We start from the raw sequence: 21,652 nt of genomic DNA on the forward strand, positions 1-21,652 counted from the left end.
TATATGTCTAAATTTATTCGTACTGACTTACAAGTCGCGCCTGACTATAAGTCGCAGCCAAACTATGAAAAAAAGTGTGACTTATAGTCCGGAAAATATGGTATATAGACTAGAGCATTCATATTTTTAAAGTTAGCTGGTGTGTTTTAGGGTCCCTGCACAGGAAACCAGCAGTCTCTGGCCCACAGTCGACTGTGGGACGCTGTAGTGGGCTTTCTCCATGTGTTTGCTCATATGATGATGAAACTGGCTCAGGTAACTCATCTCTTAACAGTTATTTTTTATCGTACATCAAATGCACGCATCAAATTCAGATAATCTTCATTCCGTGTGAAAACATTCATGTGAATAGAAATTAAACGGTACAATGTGATTAATATTTACTAAAAGAGCATATTTACAGTTAAGTGGCTTATATATTAATGCATGATAATAAAACTTCTATTATAGTTGCTACTGTAGAACTGTTTTAATGACTCGATTAGATGCTTTTTTAAGTAAATAAATGATACAAACTATAATATAAAACATGTTACATTCCGTTCTTAAAACGTTTAGACTACCGGTATGTTGGAATGTAATATTGTTTTTGCCTTGAATGCTGTACTGATGAATTAAACTGTTTTTCACATGGCCTGTGCAGGGAAGAGTATGTATCACTTTATTTATTTGTTGAAGTGGTTGTATTTGAGTTTTCATTTATGTTCTAGATTTCCAAATCCAGGTTGTTTGAACCCAAGACTATATGATGCAAAACCCTCTAAGTGTGTCTGACATTTTTTATAAATTAGCATTTTTATTAAAATCCTAATGGATCCTGCCAACAAACCACTATTTTTGAATGGCTTGTGGGTGGAATTAAGGAGATTTTAAAGGGGACATTTCACCAGACTTTTTTAGGATGTCAAATAAATTTTTGGTGTCCCTAGAATTTTTTGCTAAAAAAACATACAAATAATTTATTAAAGCATGTTAAAATTGACCCTTTGTAGGTGTGAGCAAAAATTTGCTGTATTGGGGTGTCCTTTATAATGCAAATGAGTTGATCTCTGCACTAAATTCCAGTGCGGTGGTTTGATTAAGGGACATATGATCGTATGATCGCCTTCTGACATCACAAGGGGAGCCAAATTTCAATAACCTATTTTTTCACATGCTTGCAGAGAATCGTTTAGCAAAACTAAGTTACTGGGTTGATAAAAGAACTGGGGACACAATTATAACAATTAAACATGGAAAAAGTCAGATTTTCTGGATATGTCCCCTTTAAGCGAAACTATTTGATAATTATAACAATAATACGTGCCTAGAGCATTTGGTTAATAACATTTTAATATAAAAATCTTTAGAGGCTTTTGCATCTGAGCTCCTCATATGTACATTGTTTATTTCAGTATATTTAAAATGGGTTTCTATGCACTAAACTTAACACACCACATTTGTCAGCAAATGGGTCAAACATCCTTATAAAATGGCTTGCAGATAACATACGCTTTATGTAAATTTGTTATATTAAATTTATGATTCTATAGGTTTCAATTCTGTTTTAAGTGTGGTGTTTGATTTTCATAATCTCTTGCATGTGTACTGTTTTTATTACTAACAATTAACTCGGTATTGTTGCTGCATCAGTCATTTGCTTTGACATGCAGAAATATAATATAAAGTTTCTTATAAAATAATTAAAAATTGAAAAGATCAAAAAGTTAATTGATCTTACCTCAGAACTAATAAAGACGACTTTATGTCTGACACATTTCTTTTTGTCTGCTTTGTCCACTAAGGATTATTACAAACATGATAACAGAATACAAATGTATTTTACTGTTTTTTTTTTTTTAATAATAACACAGTTGTTTTATTCACATATGGTACTTGCTTTGGCAAAGGTAGTATGTCTTTCTGTTTTTTTTTTTTTAGGATTCAAGTCAGATTGGTCTTCTGAAGGAGCTGTTGGACCTTCAGAAAGACATGGTGGTCATGTTGCTTTCTCTTCTGGAGGGTATGAAGAAAATATCACACTTACACTGCAAAAAAAAGAAAAAAAAATCTTAGTTTTTTTGTCTTGTTTTCATTAAAAATAGCTAAAAATTCTTAAATTAAGATGCTTTTTCTAGATGAGCAAAACGACCCAAGAAAATAAGTCTAGTTTTTAGACCAAAAATGTCAAATTTAAGTGATTTTGTGCATAAAACAAAAAAATCTGCCAATGGGGTAAGCAAAAAAATCTTGAAAATTTTTCTTAAACACTAAATTAAAAAAAAAAAATTCAAGAAAAATTTGCTTACCCCATTGGCAGATTTGTTTGCTTGTTTTTTAAACAGTATCACTTAAATTTGATATTTTTGGTCCAAAAACTAAATTTTGGTCCAAAAACCTATTATCTTGGGTTGTTTTGCTCATCAAATAAAGCATCTTAATTTAACAATGTTAAGATATTTTTACTGAAAAAAAGACAAAAATACTAAGATATTTTTTTTCTTGAAAATCATTTTTTGCAGTGTACCTTAAAGGGATTTCACCCTCATGTTCTAATGCAGTGGTTTTCAAACTGGGGGCGCGAGATGGTACCAGGGGGGCCCCAGTTTTATGACATTTTATAAAATACATTAATTTATCATGAATTCTGTGTAATTAAACTTAAAAAAATAAGGCTACTAACCATAGCACTAGTTATTTGCTTAATTTGATGGTTTTTTTTATAAAAATGTTGTTTTAGAACAGTTTTTTGTCACAAATTTTCTTTAGGGGGCCGCGAAGGCATGCACCATACACAATCTGTTTTCTCTGTGTCTGACAGGTAATGTTGTAAATGGCACCATTGCCCGCCAAATGGTGGACATGCTTGTGGAATCTTCTAGTAATGTGGAAATGATCCTTAAATTTTTCGACATGTTCCTCAAGCTAAAAGACATTGTTGGGTCAGACGCGTTTCGTGACTATGTGTCCGACCCCAGAGGTTTAATTTCCAAGAAGGACTTTCAGAAAGCAATGGACAGTCAGAAGCAATACACCCCTTCGGAGATCCAGTTCCTGTTGTCCTGCTCAGAGGCAGACGAGAACGAGATGATCAACTATGAGGAGTTCTCCGATCGCTTCCAAGAGCCGGCAAAGGATATTGGGTTTAACATTGCCGTGCTGCTAACCAACCTCTCCGAGCATGTCCCTCATGATACCAGGCTACAAAACTTCCTTGAACAGGCAGAGAGCGTTCTGAACTATTTCCGCCCGTTCTTGGGCCGTATCGAGATAATGGGTGCCAGCAGGAAAATTGAGAGAATTTACTTTGAGATCAGTGAGGTGAATCGTAAACAGTGGGAGATGCCTCAGGTCCGAGAATCCAAGCGTCAGTTCATATTTGATGTGGTCAACGAAGGCGGCGAGTCTGAGAAGATGGAGCTGTTTGTCAACTTCTGTGAGGACACCATCTTTGAGATGAATATCGCTTCGCAAATTTCCGAGCAGGATGAGGAGGATAAAGAGGAAGACGATGAGGAAGAGACTGAAGGAGGAGATGGAGGAGGAGACGAAGAGGGTGGTGGAGAGGACAGCCAGGCAGAATCAAGCTCCGCCTTTGCGGATTTCATCAAAAGCATCACAGATTTCCTGGGCATGTTTACCTTTCGTAATATACGAAGACAGTATCGTAGGCTTCGAAAGATGACCATCAAGGAAATCGTTGTAGGCGTTGTGACGTTCCTCTGGACGATCCTCATGGGCATCCTCCATTTCATTTACAGTGTTTGTAAAGGTTTCTTCCTGCTCATCTGGCAAACGCTTTTTGGAGGTGGTTTAGTTGAAGGGGCCAAGAACATCACGGTGACGGAGATACTGGCCAGCATGCCGGATCCCACACAGGATGAGGTGCACGGAGACCTGCCTGGAGAACCAAGGGGTGGAGAGGAGCAGGAAATGGGAGGAATAACTGACTCAATGGAAGCAGGAGGTGGAGAGGAAGAGGATGAGGACAACCAAGAAAGTGATGGTGGGAAAATTCCAGGTATCGATACACCTGGTGGGCTCGGAGATATGGGTGACACGACTCCTGTGGAACCTCCTACTCCAGAGGGCACTCCTTTATTGAAGAGAAAAGTGGTATGGTGCTTGTTCAGCTGTCTATCTTTCTAATAAGCTCTTGCGCCAACACTTTAGACAAACTTAGTAGCTAAAAAATCATATCATCAAAGAAGCCGTCTGAAAAAGTTTTTATTAAAAAAATGAATTGATTTGTTGCCTTTTTAACAGTATTTTAAGCCTAATGATTTTTATAAACAAATGTTGGTCATTGTATTTTTGTTTAATGATTCTGCAGCAGCCAGAAGAAGCAGGGCCTGTCCAACCTCCTGCTATTGAAGAACCTCCTCCTGAACCAGAGAAAGCAGAGTAAGTGACTTTCATACCTTCCTAAACATGCTGGTTGTCCACTTGTCTTTAAAATCTGTATCGGACAGGGCCACTAAAACAAGTGGTTTGTAACCTCGGGCCTGGTTGCACCAGCTGTGTGTAAGTTACAATGTAGCTTAGTTACGACGTAAATAGGCACTAAGTTACAACTTACGCACTACTAAATGTTTTTGCGTTGCACCATTAAACTTAGTTTAAACGTAACAATATGTTGTAACTAAATATTTACGGAAGCCTCTGTCCATGAATAACGATTGGAATTAGATGTCAGACAGATTAGATTGCATCGATGAGCTCGTATAAATTATGAAGAGCCGCAAGTTCGTCAACGACTTTTCAAGAACTGATTAATTTTCTGTGTATCCATCAATTAAAATAAGATTAAAAATTTCTTCCTGTTTATTTTCTCCTCCATGTGTGGGATAGAGATTTTCAATTAAAAGTGTAATGTTTTGAGTTGGATAACGTTTGCTTTAACGTCTTTTTTAACTTTCAGTTTAGGCAAGTCAACAAATTACGTACTGTTCAGACTATTTCCTGTTTACCCATTATAAGGCTTGTGATTGGGTTAAGAAAAATAGACGTCATTTTATGGGACAACGCATTACTTTACGGAGAGCTTACGACCTACTAGCTACGTTCTGCCTTAAGAACAAATGGTGCAACCGAATAAAGTACAAAGTTAGTTATAAACAAGCTAGTAGTTACTAAGCCTCTAGTTTGGACTTTACGTCCCAGTTTAAGTAAGAACTTACGAACGACTGGTGCAACCCTACCCTGGGGTCTGGGCCCCCATTAGGTGGGGCGCCAGAGTTCACGGTGGGGGAACACAGGATTTAACTCATTTGCTGCCAGCCTTTTTTTTTTTTTAAAGTTGCCCACCATAATGTTTGTGATTTTCACAAAAGATTCACAAAATTCTTTGGAGGAAAAATTTTCTTCTATAAATATATAAACATACAAATATATCAAATGAAATAACAGACCCTCTGCTTTCAAACGAACAATAAACAAACAAAACAGGAAAAAAAAACTTCCATTATATATTTACTTTTTCCACTTAATTTACCCACTGAAATATGGATATTTCTCTTCAAAAATACATCATTTTAAGCAAAAAGCTTAAAAAATTTTGTTTTCAAAGGAATTTATATTAGAGATCAAACATAAATGCAGTTTAAAAAATCATTAAATTGTTATTAGCTTCAATCGTTGTTTGGCCTAGTGGATAAAAACGGTATTACACCTCTTCATAGAAATTCGTCAAAAAGGCATATTTATCAGGTAAATATTAACTCATAATTGACGAGATAACTGTCAATGGCGAGTTATCACGAGTCAATGTGCATAAAATGTTTTACTAATAATTTGAATAAAACATGTGGTTCCCGCACTAAAATACCACATATAATACAAGACTGAATAAGTTAGAATTTTTTGTATTTTTATGTTTATATTTATATTTTTTCTTTGAAAAACGTATTAGTCACACCACAGAGACCATTTTAAATTTACAGTAACAACAAGTAGTTTTATGTATCATCTAAAAATCTTGATTTAAAAAGTATAAACGAACTAGTTTGCTCTACAGTGTGTTTTTTGGTATTTTTACTGATCGTCTTTTATGTGTAACAGACACTGAGAATGGTGAGAAGGTTCAAAAGGAAGAAGAGGTTAAACCTGAGGCAGCGCCAGAAGAGCCAAAACCTGAGAAAGCCGCCAAAGCCAAAAAGGAGAAGAAACATACCAAAGCGTCAGGATTTGATCTCTGGAATGAACTAGATGTTCAAAGAAATAAATTTATGGTAGGGGAATAATTGAATTTGAATATCTTCTTAATCTAAATCTAATCTCTTCAACAATAAAGATTTTTATTCGTCCTTCTATCTTTCGTCTTCAGAATTGTTTGTCCCGTAACTTCTACAACCTGCGTTTTCTGGCTCTGTTCATCGCCTTTGCCCTGAACTTTATTCTGCTCTTCTACAAGGTCTGCTTTGCCATTTAAAATTTTTTATTTATGTTAATTTGCTTATTTATGATGTTCTTTGGACCTTATTCTGGATATAAACAGGTATTTGGTGCTCAAAGCTGATGTACGGCCAAAACTACAATTTTTTAACCATCATGTCTCTTTAGGTATCAGATACTCCTCCCAATGAAGACTTTGAAGGTTCAGGTGTCTTTGAAGGCTCTGGACTGTTTGAAGGTTTTGATGAGGAGGTAGAAGGTTCTGGTGGAGATGAAGCCGAGGAAGATGATGAAGAAGGTCCTGTTTATTTTTTCCTAGAGGAGAGCACAGGATACATGCAGCCCACTCTGTCCGGCCTGGCTCTTCTGCACACCATCATCGCTTTCATAACCATCATCGGATACAACTGCCTTAAGGTTAATGTTCTTTAATAACTGCTGTAAATCTTGGGATGCTATTGTGCCATTAGGAAGTTATTTTGTATTATGGCCTGTTACTGTAGATTCCGCTGGTCATCTTTAAGAGAGAAAAGGAGCTGGCGAGGAAGCTGGAGTTTGATGGCCTTTATATCACCGAACAGCCGGAGGATGATGACATTAAGGGCCAGTGGGACAGACTGGTGCTAAACACACCGTAAGAGATGCACTTTGATTCTGGTCCACTCACCGCTGTTGATCAATACGTAGAGCATTGCATTAGCAGTGCAGAGGTTGTGGGTTTGATTCCCAGGAAACATACATACAGTACTAATAAAATGGCTTTTCATAGAAAGTGGCTTTGTATAAAAGCATCTGGCTGATATTTAAACATAAATTTGATTAATCTTTAATATGAATTTATTATTGTTTTAGTTCCTTTCCCACCAACTACTGGGACAAATTTGTCAAGCGAAAGGTGAGCATATATTGTTCTTGTTAGTTTGAGTTTAAATTAAAAAAGAATGCATTTGTTGTTGAACATGCTTTTTTGCTAAGGTGCTGGATAAATATGGTGATATTTACGGACGTGAGCGAATTGCTGAACTGCTGGGGATGGATCTAGCATCACTAGATGTCAGCAAACAACAGACTGATAAGAAACCAGAAGAACCTGACAACTCCATGCTTACATGGTATTAAAACAACAGCCGTCAATTGAACATGATAATAAAACGATTGAGTTTTTGAAAATTAAGTGATCACATTCTGTCTTGGTTATTTTTCAGGCTCACTTCCATTGACATCAAGTATCAGATCTGGAAATTTGGAGTTGTGTTCACAGACAACGTAAGTCATTTGTCGTGGGTTGTTATAGAGTGATGCAACATTGCAAAAAAATACTTATTTACTTACACTGCAAAAAATTATTTTCAAGAAAAAAAATCTTAGTATTTTTGTCTTGTTTTCAGTAAAAATATCTAAAAAATTTTAAATGAAGATGCTTTTTCTTGATGAGCAAAAACGACCCAAGAAAATAAGTCTAGTTTTTAGACCAAAAATATCAAATTTAAGTGATTTTGTGCATAAAACAAGCAAAAAAATCTGCTAATGGGGTAAGCAAAAAAATCTAAAAAGCACTAAATTCAAGAAAAATTTGCTTACCCCATTGGCAGTTTTTTTTGCTTTTTTTATGCACAAAATCACTTAAATTTGATATTTTTGGTCTAGACTTATTTTCTTGGGTCGTTTTGCTCATCCAGAAAAAGCCTCTTAATTTAAGAATTTTAAGATATTTTTACTGACAAAAATACTAATAATTTTTTTCTTGAAATCATTTTTTGCAGTGTAGTATTTTTGTGTTGTTTTCGGTAAAAAAAATCTTTAAAAAATCTTAAAAATCATTAAATTAAGATGTATTTTCTTGATGAGCAAAATGAATAAGTCTAGTTTTTAGACAAAAAATATAAACTTTAAGTAAATTAGTGCTTAAAACAAGCAAAAAAAAAACAATCTGCCAATGGAATAAGAACAATTTTCTTGAAATAAGTTTACTTTTTTCATAAACACTTAGTTTAAGATTATTCCATTGGCAGATTTTTTGCTTGTTTAAAGCATAAATTCACTTAAATTTGAATTTTTTTTGTCTAAAAACTAGACTTATTTTCCTAGGTCATTGTGCTCATCAAGAAAATATATCTTAATTTAATTTTTTTAAGATATTTTTACTGAAAACAAGACAAAAATACTAAGTAAGAAAGTCATTTTTTTGCAGTGAAGGGATGACATATTTTTGTATGGCAAACTGGAAGTTAGTGGGACATTGGTTCCTTCATCAAAAATCCCATTAATTTTTCCCATGGACTTTTGGATTATCACAAAAATAAGCCTTGTGTTTAGCAAGAATTTATGACAATAACACGTTTTGTCCAACAAGATTATGCTCACAGATGAACACATTGTTTATGAATTTTAAAGTCTAATTAATTTACTTTGAAAAAGTTCCCTGATAAGGAAATACTTGAATGTAGAATGAACCTTTGTTGGGAATTTTGCCGATGTTGCATTATTTTGAGATCTTCATGCATGATGATGTTTAAAGTTCCCGACAACCTTTGTAGTCCCATGTAGCTATTTGTCAGCAACCACCCTTTTAAAGACACGTAAAACAAAGCTTTCAAAATGTATGGGTGTGTTTTATATCGTAGAATAAAACTAAAAAATATCTCGGGCTTATGTTAACCCAAGATCTTATTTAAGACGTTTAGTTAAAAAAAACATTGACTACGGATGATAAAACCTACAAAAATACATCATCCCTACTGCACTTTATTAAAGGCTCGAGAGACATTCTAAGAGCTTAAGTGTTTTCTCTTGACAGACTTTCCTCTACCTGGTGTGGTACACTGTGATGTCACTTCTGGGGCATTATAACAACTTCTTTTTTGCTTGTCACCTGCTGGATATTGCGATGGGAGTCAAGACCTTGCGTACCATTCTGTCCTCGGTCACGCACAACGGAAAGCAGGTACAGTCAGGAATACTATTCTATGCACTGAAATGGTTTAATTTGTATTTGGGGAATTTGTCCCATAATGTCCATGTAGTTGTAGGTTGGGTAAACTTGTTTGTGTCATTTACTGACTTGATGTATGCTGCAAAATCATATTTCTAGAGCAGGTATCATCATGGAGGGGATTTACAGTGACACAATTATTGTTTCATGTAAAATTAAAAAAAGGAAATATGCATTTAAAAACACCTATTTTAACCAGGTTAAGAGCTGAAATTCAGATAAATGTTTTTTTGACCCTCCAACATTGTAAATTGTTTCAGCTAATGATGACTGTTGGTTTGCTGGCTGTGGTTGTGTATCTCTACACTGTGGTGGCCTTCAACTTCTTCAGGAAGTTTTATAATAAGAGTGAAGATGAAGATGAGCCAGACATGAAGTGTGACGACATGATGACGGTGACTGTTTGATCTACTCATTTTAAGAATCTACTGAAGTATTTTTAACGTTAAACCACATAAGCTTCGTTGAACACCTACAATAAGAATCCCTGTAAATCTCTCTCTCTCTCTCTCTCTCTCTCTCTCTCTCTCTCTCTCTCTCTCTCTCTCTCCCTCTCTCCCTCTCTCTCACTGCAGTGTTATTTGTTCCACATGTATGTGGGTGTGCGAGCAGGAGGAGGTATAGGAGATGAAATTGAGGACCCAGCAGGTGATGAGTACGAACTCTATCGCGTGGTCTTCGACATCACCTTCTTTTTCTTTGTCATCGTCATCCTGCTCGCCATTATTCAGGGTAAAATGCATCAAATCTATTTTGCTAAATGTTTAAAGTTGTTTTTTAATGAAGTTTATATACAGGGAGTGCAGAATTATTAGGCAAGTTGTATTTTTGAGGATTACTTTTGTAATTTTACAACTACAGTGCTCTTGGTCAATTCAAAATGTTACAAAACCCTCAAACCTGAACATTTAAGTAGTAAAAGTGAAATTTTGGCTTTCTTAAGAGAATATTTCTATGTACATCATTATTAGGCAACTATTAGTGTGCAGAATTATTAGGCAACTAAATGAAAAACAAAGATTTTACCATCTCACTTGTTTTTTTTTCAACTGTTAAAGTGAGAATAATAAACAAACTCTACATTTACAAAAAATAAATAAAACAATATATAGACTCAGTGACCAATATAGCAACCCTTCTTTTCGATAACAGTCACAAGCCTTCCATTCACGGATTCAGTCAGTTTCTTGATCTGGTCTGAACCAACATTTTGTGCAGCCACAACCACAGCCTCCCAGACACTGTTCAGAGAGGTGTACGGTTTACCTTCACTGTAAATGTAAGAAGGGATCAAAAGGTCTCAATAGGGTTTAAGTCAGGTGAAGAAGGGGCCATGGCATTAGTTTTTCAACTTTAAGGCCTTTACTGGCCAGCCATGCAGTGGAGTACTTTGATGCATGTGCTGAAGCGTTGTCTTGCATAAAAAAGTCTTATTGAAAGATGCAGATTTTTTCCTGTACCACTGCTTGAAGAAAGTGTCTTCTAAAAATTGGCAGTAGGTCTGAGAGTTGTTTTTTATTTCCATTTTCAACCCATAAAGGTCCAACAAGCTCATGTTTTATAATACCTGTCTGTGCCTGCCTGCCTGTAATGTAGAAGACACTTTCTTCAAGCAGTGGTACAGGAAAAAGTTTGCATCTTTCAAGAAGACTGATTATTTTGTAAGACAACGCTCCATCACATACATCACAAGTACTCCACTGCATGGCTGGCCAGTAAAGGCCTTAGAGATGAAAAACTAATGCCATGGCCCCCTTCTTCACCTGACTTAAACCCTATTGAGACCTTTTGGTCCCTTCTTAAGCAGGACATTTACAGTGAAGGTAAACCGTACACCTCTCTGAACAGTGTCTGGGAGGCTGTGGTTGCGTCTGCACAAAATGTTGGTTCAGACCAGATCAAGAAACTGACTGAATCCGTGAATGGAAGGCTTGTGACTTTTATCGAAAAGAAGTGTGGCTATATTGGTCACTGAGTCTATATATTTTTTTATTTTTTAATGTTTTATTAATTTTTTTTTGTAAATGTAGAGTTTGTTTATTATTCTCACTTTAACAGTTGAAAAAAAAACAAGTGAGATGGTAAAATCTTTGTTTTTCATTTAGTTGCCTAATAATTCTGCACACTAATAGTTGCCTAATAATGATGTACATAGAAATATTTTCTTAATAAAGCCAAAATTTCACTTTTACTACTTAAATGTTCAGGTTTGAGGGTTTGTTAACATTTTGAATTGACCAAGAGCACTGTAGTTGTACAATAACAAAAGTAATCCTCAAAAATACAACTTGCCTAATAATTCTGCACTCCCTGTATTAATAAACAATTCAGATTTGGAGACTTGTTCAAGTAATGTCAAAAAACTAAAACACTAGAATCTGGAAAGTAAATTGTTTTATGTGCCGAAAAGACACATACATTTCCTAAATGTGTCCCTGGACCTCAAAATAGGTATATGGGTAAAATAAGTAAGCTGAATAAATAAGCATTACATTAATTTATGGTTTGTTAGGATAGGACAGTATTTGGCCAAGATAATACTAATATTAATACTAATAATATTTTTTTATATTTATGGTAGGAAATTTACAAAATATCTCCATGGAACATGATATTTTTTTGCATAAAATGGCATTTTATAGATTTTTTTTGCATAAAAATCAATAATTTCAACCTATACAATGTATTGTTGGCTATTGCTACAAATGTACCGGTGCAACTTATGGTTTTGTGGTCCAGGTTTAGCCTGGCTCCGCCCTCCTACGTGCTTCCGCTTAATTTTCATTTCGCTTCAGTACTACGTCTGGGACTGCTGTGTAGAGTTTCGTTTTCTCCTGCAAAAATCTGCAGGTCCAATCAGCGAACAGAGGGGGGTGGCTAAGAACGATGACGTTGAGGTTGTTCGTCAGTTTGAGTTGTAGTTCAGTAATGGCAGCGGAGAAAGACGTGAGAAAAGCTATTTGGTCCGTTGATGCAAAACTGCCGAATATACAGAAGTTAAAGCCAGAGGAAGAACAATGTTTGCTAAGTTTTGTTGGTCTGATCATTCGGACTTGTTGTTTCCGGCGCATGACATACGTAACGACCAAACATTAGCGATTGGTTATGGCAGATTCAGAGTGACTCTGGGCAGATCCATTAGTTTTAAACTTCAACAGAGGACCCTCATTAAAGGAATAGTCTACTCATTTTCAATATTAAAATATGTTATTACCTTAACTAAGAATTGTTGATACATCCCTCTATCATCTGTGTGTGTGCACGTAAGCGCTGGAGCCCGCTGCGGCGCTTCGATAGCATTTAGCTTAGCCCCATTCATTCAATGGTACCATTTAGAGATAAAGTTAGAAGTGACGAAACACATCAACGTTTTTCCTATTTGGGACGAGTGGTTGTACAGGCAAGTTTGGTGGTACAAAATAAAACGTAGCGCTTTTCTAAGCGGATTTAAAAGAGGAACTATATTTTATGGCGTAATAGCACTTTTGGGAGTACTTCGACTCGGCGCAGTAACACCCTCCCTCTCCCATTATGAGAGTGAGAAGGGGAGCGGACTTTTCAGGCGAGTCGAGGTGCTCCCAGGGGTGCTATTGCGCCATGGAATGTAGTTCCTCTTTTGAATCCGCTTGGAGGGGCGCTGTGTTTTGTTTTGTACCACCAAACTTGCTCGTATAACTACTCGTCTTAAATAGGAAAAACGTTGATTTGTTTGGTCACTTCTAACTTTATCTCTAAATGGTACCATTGAATGAATGGGGCTAAGCTAAATGCTATCGAAGCGTCGCAGCGCGCTCCGGCGCTTGCGTGCACGCGCACGGGTGATGGAGGGATGTGTCAGCAGTTCTTGGTTGAGTTAGTAACATGTTTTGATGTTGAAAATGAATAGACTATTCCTTTAACGGAAGTAACGCTTTGCTATGGAACGTGGTCAGACTCTCTGTACAAATGAAATGAATGTACGAGAGTCTGGTTGGACCAGGCTAGTCCAGGGTCACAAATTACATGTAAATTTAGGAAGTGTTCTTGTAGCTCAATTGGTTAAACATTGCGTTATAGGCCATAGGTTCGATCCCAGGCGAACACACGTACTGATAAAATGTATAGCTTGAATGCACTGTAAGTTGCTTTGGATAAAAGCATCTGCAAAATGCAAAAATGTAAATCAAAATGAGGCAACACTGCAGTTTTGTAATTCATTGCAAATCCATGCATCTGCACAGGTTTAATCATTGATGCCTTTGGTGAACTAAGAGACCAGCAAGAACAAGTCAAAGAGGACATGGAGGTACTGATATTATTACTAAATATATTAAAGGCAATATCGTATGTTATACATCCAATTCTTTACTATAATGCATGTTGTGTTCTCCAATGGCTGTGTGTCTGATTTTACATCTAATGCTGCTGCTTCTCCAGACCAAGTGCTTTATATGCGGGATTGGGAGTGATTATTTTGATACAACTCCACACGGCTTTGAGACTCATACGCTTGAGGAACACAACCTGGCAAATTACATGTGAGTAAATGCAATTATTCAGATACTTTTATGATTATCACACATAGGACAACATCAGCACTGATTTTTCGCTTTTCACTAGGTTTTTCCTGATGTATTTAATCAACAAAGATGAAACTGAGCACACTGGGCAGGTAAGGCACTGACAGTCGTTGTTAAACACAAATATAATGTAATAAGATTACTCCATATTAAAATCTGTGAACTTAAGTACTTGTAATAATTTTTTTCAATGCAGTTTGTGCAATGCCAGAATTATGCGTTCAAGTCTTAGGGTCATGTGCCATTGCTAATATATAAATAATTGTAAACGTGTGTTTTAACAGGAGTCATATGTGTGGAAGATGTACCAGGAGAGGTGCTGGGATTTCTTCCCTGCTGGAGACTGCTTTAGAAAACAATATGAAGATCAGCTGGGATAAATTGTGACAATCAGCAGGCACATTAAAACACTTTCTCTTTCCCCTGAAAATACATAGCACGTTCATACAGATGGCACATAAATAGACAATCTGCACGTATTATATATGTATTAATAGCAGTTTAAAACTGTATTAATTTAAGCTCAGTTTTATGTTTTTACTGTAGATGTGGGGAATGAAACATATATTTTCTGCACTGTGTTTAAAATCACAATAATCGATGATGTCATTTACCAGCGCTACGATTACTGCTGTTTCTATCATAGCTCTGAAATGAACTTAGATAACCTGTGCGATGACTAAGACAATATTAGGGGAACTTTCTGGTTTTACAGACTACCAGATATTTGACACGCAGTCCTGCACTATGTTTACTGTGAGTGGTATTTATTAATAGTAGATATTTGAGGTCGCAAAACTTCATACTTCAGGTTCATATGGCTGAGACGTATTCTAATGTGATTAATACATTTAGTAAATATACAACAAATTTTATATCCGTTTTGATATTTAGATATCCTATTCCATGATTTGGGGAGACTTTGATAAGCAGCCCAGTCCAAGATCAACACAAGCTGCATAAACATAAGCAACTATTGTTAAGTAAATTAATAACAATTGACACTTTATTAAATCATAATTCATGAATTACATTCTATTTGAAGCATCTTATATGTGTACAAGCATCTTAAAAAGAGCAAATACAGTGTATTAAACATTTGCAAAATGTTGTTTGAACATCTGACAGAGAATGAAACTATGCGTATTAAAGTGACAGGAAATATTTAAAAAGTCAAAGGTTTCCAGCGAACATGCCAGATATTTTTATACGTGAGTTGTTCAAATGTCAGAGTATATAAAATAGCAGAGGCGTTATCTTGCACAATACGTATTACATGAAAGGTTGCCCTGGTGCAATTGCTCAGGGGCACAATGGTGACCCTACAACTTTTTGGATTTCTACTCTAGAGCTTTAAACCAAAAACTACAATGTTGTTCAAATTGTCATATAAAAATAAACTAGAAATAAGCCTTGATACCAGCCTCCATGTTATGTTGCACATATGAAATATTCAAACATGTCAAGTTTTGAGATGTCTGTATGCTTAAAAAGACAAATATAATGAAATGCGAATATAAAATTTACAAATCATGTTCTAGAATTGACTTCTGTCTGTAATCCTTTCTTTCCATTACAATACATAGCATTACCATCAACTCATGCCTTTCGTCAGTCTTAAAGAATCCATAAAAGAAAACATGTAATAGCACTTTTTTTACCTAATTACATAATTTTCACCTAACTACCTAAAACAAAATTCTTAAACATAAAGGTGCTACAAAAATGGTTAATCTGATGCCATATGAACCATTTTTGGTTCCCCGAAGAACCATTCAGTCAAAGGTTCTTAAAGCCCCAATATGAATGATTTTTGTAATAAAATTTCCAAAAAACACTTGCACAGTATGATATATATCATGCCGGTCAAACCGAAAGATCCTTCAAATGTTAACCATACAGCCAAAAATGGTTCCTCTGACATCATGAAGCACCTTTATATTTAATAGTCTGTCTGCCTTTAAACTAACATTATCTGTCCTAACACTATCTTTTAGATCAGTAACTTCTGACTAACCGACTGTCATCTAAACTGGATTATCTGCCGGAGATAGAGGCTGATTCTGGGAGGTTTCTTCTGGTCCAGGTATGGTAGAGGCCGACGAATAGCTCATGCATTGATAATCTGATGACATGTCTGTTGGCATTGAGAGGACGCTTCCGCTATCACTGCTTGATTGAGACCCGATTCTGTACTCGCGCACCGGGCAGGCTCGCTCCGTGAAATTGGGTTTGAAACCTTTCTCCAGGTCTTTAGAGATGGAAAGCCATTTCTGTGTAACAAATAAAAAATATAGGCATGATTATGCAGATTAATATCTACAAAGAGCTTGTCACCGCGAATTACAGATGGCGGCAAGATGTTTAAAGACATGTGAGTCCGTTTTTGTGACTTCTACATAAAGCATTCAGTGAAAATATAACCTTGATATCTTTAATACAGACTGAGTAAGGTCATGTCAAAGATTAAAATTAATTAAGTCAGTAATTTAAATCAAACTTTGATGTTCTTAATCTTATAATTAGATTATGAGACTTTAGCCTGGTTTTTACAGAGAGGGTCACATTTTTATTCTTGGATTCGTAAAATCGTTCATGATATAAATGTTAAAGCTCACTTAACACACGCTGTTTCTGCATTACTGATGTTAATCTTGAGTACCTATAAAGGTAGTATTACATCCTTTTTATCTCCGAAGAATCCTTAGTTTAATCCAATTTATAAAAGAAAGATTAGCATTACAGATTCTTTCCGATAATGTACGAAAAAATGAAGGGGGAGTTACTACCGCGGGAGGAGCGAGTACGAGTCATGCAACACTATACAACACTGTTTAACTTATGATTCACTACATGTTAGTGTCATTTATATAATACACACGTGCCTTTTTTCAACATAAGACAGAAGTCTTACTCTTCAGTGAAATCCAGCTGCTACCCCAGATAATAAACTATATCAATTGTTTCCATAATGCTGGCTTTCTTCTCCTTACATTCAAAAACACACTTCTTCTTTCATGCCATTGTTGAGTTTCGAAATTAAACAAAGCTGTCATGTGATGTGATCCCAGCAGGCATGTGACTGACCTTCAACGTGGAAATTGGGTTGAAATAAGGTCAGTTGTTTGTTCAAAGTTGAAACAACGGTGTTAAAAAAAGGTTAATAAAATGCTTAAAAATCAACGTTGAAATTTGATTATAATAATAACAGTTGTTGTTCAACGTTAAATAAATTTGCAAAATCAAAAGGTAATTCAACGTTGATTCAACCTTGTCCTTGACGTTGATTCAACGATGAATCGATGTTGAAATGCCTGCTGGGATGTTTGTAAGTTCTAGCGTCTCCCGCTGATTGACAGGTGGGCGGGTTTTCCGGTGCCCATAAAAAGAAGTGATACGTATAGAAACCCCTGAAACGTCAGCTGGACCCTTAATCGAAAAAAACGTTTTGAAACTTGTACGAATCCTGGCGAAATGCATTCGGCACGAAATACTCTGTAACACGCCCAACTTTTGACACTTTTTTTGACACGTTGCCTACGTTTAGCATGAGGAAACAACTCTTAAACTGTGTTAATAAGTCAGAATGCATGAAATACCATTGAACCACCCCTTTAATATTTGTGCTCGGTCATAAGATACTTACATCAACGTTACCGTCATAGTCGTCGAAGAAAGCCGCAAGGTATTTGCTTACGTTTCGTCCTGCGTTTGGCACAACCGGTATCAAAATGATCCTTAACCTATGGAGACATTAAATAAGATGTTTATTGTGAAATATATGTGTAAACGAATGGATTGCAAATAAATGATACAAACCTCTCGCTGTGGACCAGCAAGCAGGAGAGTATGACAAGCATAACTGTGGCTCCCACTGCATACAGCACTAGTGATGTCACAGAGCTTGAAACTGGACTTTCTGTGAAAAGCATAGAGATTTGCTATTGGTTAGGTGTCAAAAAGAGGTTTGTATCCAATCTTTAGCCATTTATTCAATATTTCGGATCTCATCTACCAATACAAGTGCAGTATTCTCATATCAGTTTGATATATTTCAACATACGTAGTTGCATTTCGCAGAGCTTTGCTGTTAAAGTTAGAATAGTAACCAGATGGCAGCAAATAACACGCACAGGAAATAAACAAAGCTTGTGTGAAATATTGGCCAGATGAAACATTGAGAGTCTTGTACTTCAGATAATGTGCGATTAGTTTTTTCCTGTGTCACTACCTGTGTTATTGTTGGGCTTCGAATGTCCCCAGTACACGGGCTTACTCCAATCACTCCAGTACTTAGACTGTCCACAAGATGACATAATCCGGGCCCTGACCTGGAACTCGTACCGTTTTTTTGAGGGAAATGGTAAGCTGAATTGGTTCATGGATCTGGGTTCTTTGTTCTGGTGAGAGAGGTAAACTGTGTCAGTTTTCCAGGTTTAGGATTTGTAACCACCTAAGGCGTGATACATAACATTGACTACTTTTATCAACCAATGTAGGCTGGGTAAAGCAGTTTCTTAGTGGAAAATTTGCAAATAATAAATAATTAAAAAAAACTTTCTTATTAACCCTAAAGTAAGAAATACATTTTTGCATTACATTTTATAGATCACAAAAAAATGCATGTATCTTTATAGACACTCTTTACCTGCCAGTCCGTGTTTTCTGTCCTGTGACGAACTTGACTGTCAATGCAATTCTTGTTTTGCGTAACATTCCAATAGAGCCACAGTTCGGTGTCCTTTTTTGCCTCCACAGAGAGGTTATACGGAGGGTAGAGCTTTACTGTTTAGCATAAATGTAAAAAATGTCAATTTGTTACACATTTGCTATTTTTAGTCATAAAAATTTAGATTTTCCATACCCTCTTCTTTTAGTTGATGTTTCTGTTTTGCGACCAAACTGCCATTTTTATTATATAACCACGTTTCCAGTTCATTGAATCTTTGGGTTTCATTGTAGGGAAACTTGCAACCCACGTTAACCCTGTTAACCTGGTAATACTGAGAACAGATCTGCTTGCCATATGCTGAAAACCTAGAAGAAATCACATGCATGTTAGTCCTGAAGCATTCATCTATAAATGCAGGTATTTGTGTTGTGTGTTGTGTGTGCTTGTCTTACATGCTCTCAAATGTGTAATTGTGCATCTGGACCCCCTGCTCACTCCATGTACAGTTAACATATTCCAGATTTATGACAAGACACTTTATGTCTGGGTAAAGATGAGAGAAACAGTCACTTTAAGAAAACAAAGGCCCTTTTTTAAATATCCAAAATAGGGTTTAGCATGCTTTGAAAATAGATTTAAAGGACAAGTTCGGTATTTTGCACTTAAAGCCCTGTTTTCAGATTGTTTATGATGAAATAGAACGGTTTTGACTGAAATTTGGACATATGATGCTGGCCCGAGAATTTTCGGGTGTTTGTGTTTCACCTCCCACCTCTACAATAGTACAATGGCTGTATAGGTGCACTGGAACAATCCTTCCTAAAATGCATTAAACTTTCGTTTACAAAGACGTGAAACTCACCGAGTGGTCGGGGGTGTTCACTGATAAGCTCACACAAAAAGATGCTTTCCAACAGGTGTTTTAGCATTCGTTGTAAACTTGTGGACCTAATTTTCCAAACGCCTCACACCCGTACATTCTTCCGTTGAGAGCTTGAATAATAGACACTCCAGCCCAGTTGCAAGAATACAAACAACGTTCCCGGTGCGGAGTAATACCGTACCTCACAGCACATCTAATACAAGTCAAAACTACGATAAAACCTGTTGGAAAGCATCTTTTTCAGTGATTTTTGTGCGAGCATATCAGTGAACACCCCTGACCACTCGGTGAGTTTCAGGTCTTTGCAAACGAAAGTTCAATGCATTTTAGGAAGGACTGTTCCAGTGCACCCACGCAGCCATTGCGGGGGCGGGGGTGATACAACAGAAACCAAAAATTCTCGAGCCAGCATCACACGTCCAAATTTCAGTCAAAACCGCTCTGTTTCATCGTGGACAACCTGAGAACAGGCTTTAAGTGTAAAAAGAGTTTCGGTTTCCTAAAAATCAGGGGAGACGGCCAGCATGACTCTATGCTTTGTGAAGAGAGGTTTGGCTGCCAGGCAAGAATTTAATAATCTGTGGCTAACATCGTATAGATTAATTTTACACAGCAGTGTAGGAGTTAATATGCATTAGCTATGATTTGAACCAAGGTAATTTACTCTGTAAAAAGTAAAAGATGCATCAACTTAAAATTTGTATCTTTTAAGTGAAAATTTAAAGTGTTTTTTTTTAATTACTTGAAATGGAAACACATAAAATATTTAAATTTTTCACTTAAAGCAACTTTTATTTTACAGTGCATTTTGGTTTTTATCAGAAATCATTTCTTCTAGAGGGACTAGACTGTTGTTATTGATTTTTTGCAAGTATATCGGAAGTTAATTTTGGGGTGTAAAAGCCATTTGTTTATGTTATATATACATTTTATTTAATTTTTTTGTGTTCTTGTAGCTGAAGTGTTGTTAAAGCATTTTGTGTTAGCAGTGCAAGAGATCATGGGTTGCGATCCCAACATACTTATAAAATATACTATACGCTATAAATTGGTTTGGATAAAAGCATTTGCCGAATGTAAATGCATAATAATATGTACGTAACTGACACATACAATGTCAGTTTATAACGCATGCTGATGATCAGTAGAAGGAAGCTACTTTCAGATTTAGAAATCAGGAAGTAGATTAAAAAAGAGAAAAGATGGTACAATGTTTTTATGTAAAGATTTAACATTACAATTGTTTAAACATTCTTCAAGGATTCGGATTTGGTTGTTGCAAAGGTTTACCAAAAATGACTCAGGGCCATGTTGCGTATTTCCATCATGGTCACACAAGAGATCAGACATTTTGGAAACCAGGTTGTCAGCACATTGTGTTTACAACTCGGCAGTAGACAGAATACAGTTTTTTTATATCCTAAGAACTATATACAGAATTGTCAGTTTTCCCGATAAAATATTTTGTCTGGACTTTTAAGGCCCAACACATTGTATTTTTATATATTATTTTAAAAACCTAACTTTCATAGCAATCCATTACTTCCGTAGTTTTATGTACGTTAGTCTTCCAATGAAATTAAACAATTACAAGAAATAATACTCGTACCCTGTTGTGTTTGATATTTGATATATATCTCTAATTTCTAAGTGTCTAAAGTTTCAAAAAATTAGAACATGAAATGTTACATGAACCCTAAATTAAAATAAATAGATTTGTTTTTTAAAAATGTAACAGTTGGAAGATACTCACTTGGATGAGATGATGTTAATAAAATGAGGTTCCAAAAATAAAGGCTGAACAACAGCAACGTCATCTTGAACGATAGTCACATAACTTTGCATCAAACTTCCCTGTTCTACACAACATATAGTCTGTGCTTTTTTTTTGAGCTGACGTGTGTCTACCGCATGTGATGGTTTCCTGTCATGAGATGTTCACTATTTCTGAAGCCTTTTATTGCTTTCTATATTTGCACATACGATTGTTCGCAAAGTATAAATAACTCCAATCTATTTTTAATATCTCATTTTTAACTTACATAAAAACCCATCCACTAACCACAACCTGCAAATATTAGTATTTAATATGAAGCGAGTTTATAGGAAGGTGACTAGAACAACGTTGTTTCTAACATTGAAGTCTTTTGGTGATAACCTTTGCTCATTATTAA

General features: G+C 35.9%; 2 protein-coding genes across 6 annotated transcripts in view; one reads left to right on the top strand and one right to left on the bottom strand.

Moving 5' to 3' along the window:
• The window catches only part of ryr1a (ryanodine receptor 1a (skeletal)), a 74,861-nt gene extending 59,952 nt beyond the window's left edge, over positions 1-14,909 (top strand). For 4 of the 5 annotated variants that reach the window (XM_073874392.1, XM_073874388.1, XM_073874390.1 and 1 more), the window contains 18 exons: positions 151-255; positions 1,921-2,002; positions 2,801-4,095; positions 4,313-4,379; positions 6,037-6,209; positions 6,305-6,391; positions 6,541-6,789; positions 6,876-7,006; positions 7,225-7,267; positions 7,348-7,484; positions 7,578-7,638; positions 9,170-9,316; positions 9,625-9,759; positions 9,940-10,096; positions 13,585-13,649; positions 13,781-13,881; positions 13,964-14,015; positions 14,208-14,909. In XM_073874392.1, the coding sequence (XP_073730493.1) occupies positions 151-255; positions 1,921-2,002; positions 2,801-4,095; positions 4,313-4,379; positions 6,037-6,209; positions 6,305-6,391; positions 6,541-6,789; positions 6,876-7,006; positions 7,225-7,267; positions 7,348-7,484; positions 7,578-7,638; positions 9,170-9,316; positions 9,625-9,759; positions 9,940-10,096; positions 13,585-13,649; positions 13,781-13,881; positions 13,964-14,015; positions 14,208-14,303 (3,183 nt within the window). In that variant the 3' untranslated portion in view covers positions 14,304-14,909. The remainder of the gene's footprint in view (positions 1-150; positions 256-1,920; positions 2,003-2,800; positions 4,096-4,312; positions 4,380-6,036; positions 6,210-6,304; positions 6,392-6,540; positions 6,790-6,875; positions 7,007-7,224; positions 7,268-7,347; positions 7,485-7,577; positions 7,639-9,169; positions 9,317-9,624; positions 9,760-9,939; positions 10,097-13,584; positions 13,650-13,780; positions 13,882-13,963; positions 14,016-14,207) is intronic. The other variant, XM_073874391.1, reaches the window with a different exon arrangement.
• Positions 14,908-21,384, bottom strand: il2rga (interleukin 2 receptor, gamma a). The gene is made up of 8 exons (XM_055208159.2): positions 21,232-21,384; positions 19,048-19,138; positions 18,788-18,960; positions 18,572-18,708; positions 18,155-18,323; positions 17,743-17,842; positions 17,570-17,666; positions 14,908-16,196 (listed from the first exon to the last, which is right to left on the bottom strand). Exons 1-8 carry the CDS (start codon positions 21,293-21,295, stop codon positions 15,951-15,953), a joined length of 1,077 nt encoding a protein of 358 aa, XP_055064134.2. The 5' UTR covers positions 21,296-21,384; the 3' UTR covers positions 14,908-15,950.
• Between the last annotated feature and the right edge of the window lie 268 nt (positions 21,385-21,652).

The sequence above is a fragment of the Misgurnus anguillicaudatus genome, chromosome 12 (genome assembly GCF_027580225.2).
Source record: "Misgurnus anguillicaudatus chromosome 12, ASM2758022v2, whole genome shotgun sequence".
Lineage (NCBI taxonomy): Eukaryota > Metazoa > Chordata > Actinopteri > Cypriniformes > Cobitidae > Misgurnus > Misgurnus anguillicaudatus.

Excerpts from the sequence above, each read along its gene's own strand:
- il2rga (XM_055208159.2), bottom strand. The coding sequence starts at position 21,295 with ATGACGTTGCTGTTGTTCAGCCTTTATTTTTGGAACCTCATTTTATTA. Across the intron at positions 17,667-17,742 it reads TTGCTGGTCCACAGCGAGAG|GTTAAGGATCATTTTGATAC; the intron begins GTTTGTATCATT and ends ATGTCTCCATAG. Across the intron at positions 16,197-17,569 it reads ACTATGACGGTAACGTTGAT|AAATGGCTTTCCATCTCTAA; the intron begins GTAAGTATCTTA and ends TTTGTTACACAG.